The sequence below is a fragment of the Mastomys coucha genome, unplaced genomic scaffold, assembly GCF_008632895.1.
Source record: "Mastomys coucha isolate ucsf_1 unplaced genomic scaffold, UCSF_Mcou_1 pScaffold5, whole genome shotgun sequence".
Lineage (NCBI taxonomy): Eukaryota > Metazoa > Chordata > Mammalia > Rodentia > Muridae > Mastomys > Mastomys coucha.
Genome location: NW_022196911.1, coordinates 82,047,388 through 82,052,019, shown reverse-complemented (window position 1 = coordinate 82,052,019; position 4,632 = coordinate 82,047,388). Strand labels below are relative to the sequence as shown.

Below are 4,632 nucleotides of genomic sequence, written 5' to 3'. Positions count from 1 at the left end.
GCCACTTTTGTTTGTTTGTTTGTTTGTTTTTGAGACAGGGTTTCTCTGTATAGCCCTGGATGTCCTAGAACTCACTCTGTAGACCAGGCTGGCCTTGAACTCAGAAATCCTCCTGCCTCTGCCTCCCAAGTGCTGGGATTAAAGGCGTGAGTCACCACTGCCCAGCTTAATTTTTGCCACTTAATACATTATTGTCATTCAAATGTCGCGATAATCTGGGGGGTGGGGACGGGATTTAGCTCTGATGATTTAGGGACTCAAATGACAGGTTCCAAGAGGAAAGCTCTGGAAAAGAAACAAGTAAAAGTAACACTCCAGACTTTCGGAAGCGGGGAGGGCGGTGACGGAGGAAGGGGCGGGCCCGCGCACGCGCAGAGCTGCTCCGGTCCCTCAAACTGGCTTTTCTCGTAGCCGCCTACGTCTTCTCAGTGCTGTACGGTGGCCGGCGCGGGCCAGAAGCTTTGGATGAATGGAGGTGCAGGGTGCAGATTGAACTAAGTCTCTGCTTTCCCCCTCTCTCCCGGCTGCTTCTGCCATTTTTTTTCCTTTCCTTTTTTTTTTACTTTTTTTTTTTTTTTTTTTTTTTTTTCAGTGTCCCCATTCTGATCCCCGCTCTGTCGACGGCCCTGTTGGTCCCAGCGTCAGAGTTCTTGGTGCCCGAGTCGACTCCGGGCATAGCCGGGGTTTGGGGATCCGGATAATCGCCTAGGCCCAACCTCGGACCGCGCTCTCGATTTCTACCTCGTCTGGCTCTCGGACGCGAAATCCGAGTCGGTCCCTTGAGGCTGGAGGGTTGATTTTAAGGTATGAAGTGTCGGCTTGTCCGGCCCAAGTGCCGCTTTGTCTGAAGTCCGCCTGACTCTTCTCAGCCCGGGGCACTCGGTTCTCCTTGCTACCTGGCAAAGACCCTAGAGCCTTGTCACCTCTGCATTGAGCTTACTCTACTGTTAAAAGACCAGCGCTTACTATTGAAAACAGCAACATTTCTGCCCACGACTCTGTCCACAGCTCTGCTAGTGAGTAGGTCTTCAGACTGAATGGTCTCTGTTAACTGTTCCATGTCCTCCCTCTTTTCTGCTACCTTTTAAAAATTTACTCAACACCACAAGTGCCCAAGTGAGACTCTAGTTTCCTCCCTCAGCTCATTGTACCTACACATCTACCTGTATAACAATAGGGGTACAGAATAGCGTCGTGGCTTTTTGAACCTCGAGTCTGACATTACTTTTGGCCCGTGAGATGATTTACCAGTGTTTCCATCTAGTTGGGAGGTGGAAAGGGAAGCTCAATGATATTTATATATATCTGGAAGGCTTGTAAAACTAAAGAGATCTGGCTGCAGCCATTCATTTTCTCTCCATATTTCATGGAGCTTCTGGACTGTGTTTTGGGTAGAAGGGGTTCACCAGGTATTTCCACAAAGTGTTTGTTAGAGCAAATGATCCCTAAGCTGGGGAGAAACATTAATCTTCGGTTGTCCTTCTTATCTTCCCAGATGTCAGTAGAAACATAGAGACAGAAACCTGAGTTTTAATTGTGCCAACAACATTGCCAACGCAAGGACCTACTAAATATTTAATATACTTTGTCAGCTTTTTTTTCTTTTGGTTTTTCGAGACAGGGTTTCTCTATGTAGCCCTGGCTGTCCTGGAACTCAATCTGTAGACCAGGCTGACCTTGAACTCAGAAATCCACCTGCCTCTGCCTCCCAAGTGCTGGGATTAAAGACGTGTGCCACCACCGCCTGGCACTTTGTCAGCTTTTTAAGAAGGTTTTCATACGTATGGGAAGTAGATGCCTACACTTTCATTGTTGCTTTTGACTCCTTAGGATCAAGAGAGATGATGCCTGAGTGTACAAGCCTTCAGTTTGTCAGCCCCTTTGCTTTTGAAGCCATGCAGAAGGTAGATGTCGTTCGCCTGGCATCTTTAAGTGATCCAGAATTAAGACTTCTCTTGCCCTGCTTGGTGAGGATGGCACTTTGTGCTCCTGCTGACCAGAGCCAAAGCTGGGCTCAGGATAAAAAACTTATACTTCGCCTTCTGTCTGGAGTGGAAGCTGTCAACTCCATTGTTGCACTGTTGTCTGTGGACTTCCATGCTCTAGAACAAGATGCCAGCAAAGAGCAGCAGCTTAGGTAAAGTTCACTTCCGTATGACTTGGGATTTCCTTGATATTCCGAAGGAGGGGACGGGATGTTGTTCAGAGCTGTCAGAGCTCCTCCAGAAAAGAGAGAGTGAAACTTTCAAGTTCTGAAAAACTTTTGACAGAGGTCTTTTCTGTTTATAGTCAAATTCCTAAGAGCTGCTTTCTATGTTATAAAATGTTGCTTAGAAAAGATTAGCTACGCATTAGGTCAGTTACTCTTAGCGGGGATTGAGTAGGAGAAGGTCTTCTAGGGTGGAATGTTTTGTGGGAATCACTGAGCTTCTTTAAACATTGGTTTCCCCCCAAGTCTCCAGGCTGGTTTTGTATCCTTTCCTGCCCCATGTGTACCTGTAAGAAAGCTCTTGTTACCGAAGTCAGTGGCCATTACTAACTTACAGTTTGTGAGCTCTTGGAATATATAGGCAAACAAAGTGTTTCAGAGGAAATGGAAACCATTTACAATGAGTGGATTGTTGAAGGAATGAATTGCCTTGCCAGTGTCTTAATGTGATTCCCGTGTTTGGACTTCACTAGGCATAAACTTGGAGGAGGCAGTGGAGAGAGCATCCTGGTATCACAGCTTCAGCATGGACTGACACTAGAATTTGAACACAGTGATTCCCCTCGTCGATTGCGGCTTGTGCTGAGTGAATTGTTGGCAATTATGAATAAGGTGCTTTAAAAAAAAATTTCCGTTTCATCTCAAAAGCATGCGTGGCTTGATATCTACATCTAGAAAGTAGTCAAAAAATATCAACAAGAAGGCAGGCAGGCTGCTGGGCGGTGGTGGCCCAGGCCTTTAATCCCAGCACTTGGGAGGCAGAGGCAGGCATGAGTTCGAGGCCAGCCTGGTCTACAGAGTGAGTTCCAGGATAGCCAGGGTTATATAGAGAAACCCTGTCTTGGGGAAAAAAAAAAAGAAAGAAAAACAAAATAACAACAACAAAAAAAAGAAGGCGGAGGCAGGATATATGTTCTGCTAGTATTTCTGTTTATGTTCTTCTTTCAAAGACTGAAGTGATTTTTTTTTTTTTTTGAGATAGGTTTTCTCTGTGTAGTCCTCACTTTCCTGTAGACCAGGTTGGCCAGATCCTCCTGCCTCTGCTATCCAGTACTGGTATTAAAGGTGTGTGCCACTACACCCAACTATTCTGTATTCATCAGGATTGTTTTCTGTGTGTATGGAATTGATATAATTGTTTTTAATATCTTCAAAATAGTTTTTAAATTTTTATTTATTTTATGTGCATGAGTGTTTTGCGTGTATGTATGTCTGTGTACTCTCTAAGTGCCTGGAGTCTGTAGAGCTCAGAAGACAGCATAGTACTCCTTGGAGCTAGAGTTCTTTTTGTTGTTGTTGTTTTTCGAGACAGGGTTTCTCTGTGTAGCCTTGGCTGACCTGGATGGCCTTGAACTCAGAAATCCACCTGCCTCTGTCTCCCAAGTGCTGGGATTAAAATCGTGTGTCACCACTGCCTGGCGGAGCTGGAGTTCTTGATTATGAGCCATGATGTGGGTGCTAGGACCCAAACCTAGATCCTCTGTAAGAGGAAGGACTGCTCTTAAAGAAACTTCACTTGGAGAAATGAGTAAGTTTGGTAGCACCTTTTTGTTTGTCTAGACTTTGAATCTCTAGAACTCTTTTAGGACATGTGAAATGGTGCACACTTGTAATTTATTGGGTCATGGTGAGGTGGGAGACAGGAGAGTCCTTGGAAGCTCAAGGACCAGGAAGCCTGGTGTATACACCAAGCACCAGAAAGAGAGACCCTTTGGGTTGGAGAGATTTTTTTTTTTTAATTATATTATGAGTACACTGTAGCTGTCTTCAGACACCAGAAGAGGGAATTAGATCCCATTACAGATGGTTGTGAGCCACCATGTGGTTGCTGGGATTTGAACTCAGGACCTCTGGAAGAGCAGCCAGTGCTCTTAACCGCTGAGCCATCTCTCCAGCCCCTGGAAAGATGGTTTATCAGTTAACAATACTAATTGTCTTCCAGAGGACTCAGTTATGGTTTCCAGCCCCTACAAGGCAGCTTAAAATCATCCATGACTCACACAGGCGATACACAGACAAATACGGGCAAAACACCAATGTGAACGAAGGAGAGGGTGGGGAAGAGGGACTGACTGTCTCAAGCAAGGTGAAAGTTGAGCGCCAATACTGAATATTGTCCTACAATCTCCACTTACACGAATACATGTATACACACACACACACACACACACACACGAAGGTAAGTTAAGTCATCGACCTTTGGCTAATGGTTAATTGAAACTTCCCCACACTTAAATTTTCCTGCATCTCTTGTAAATACATCCTGGGCGTGATAAGAGACATTCTCTTCTGTGGTGATTTTAATGTCAATATGGCCCTGCTATGTGAGAAATGTGGTTACATATTACCATAGGGAATTTAAGGAGCATAGATGTTATTTTCTTGTTTTTTTTTTTTTTTTTTTTTTTTTTTTTTTTTTTTTT

At 44.7% G+C, this 4,632-nt stretch overlaps 1 protein-coding gene across 4 annotated transcripts in view; it reads left to right on the top strand.

The window, feature by feature from the left end:
* The first annotated feature begins 442 nt into the window (after window positions 1-442).
* Window positions 443-4,632, top strand: part of Ints2 (integrator complex subunit 2) — a 48,635-nt gene continuing 44,445 nt past the window's right edge. The window contains exons 1-4 of one of the 4 annotated variants that reach the window (XM_031352283.1): window positions 445-475; window positions 593-1,016; window positions 1,831-2,137; window positions 2,683-2,821. In XM_031352283.1, coding sequence (XP_031208143.1) covers window positions 1,842-2,137; window positions 2,683-2,821 — 435 coding nt within the window. In that variant the 5' untranslated portion in view covers window positions 445-475; window positions 593-1,016; window positions 1,831-1,841. Of the gene's footprint in view, window positions 1,021-1,830; window positions 2,138-2,682; window positions 2,822-4,632 lie in introns of all 4 variants that reach the window. The other 3 variants (XM_031352282.1, XM_031352281.1, XM_031352284.1) reach the window with 3 other exon arrangements.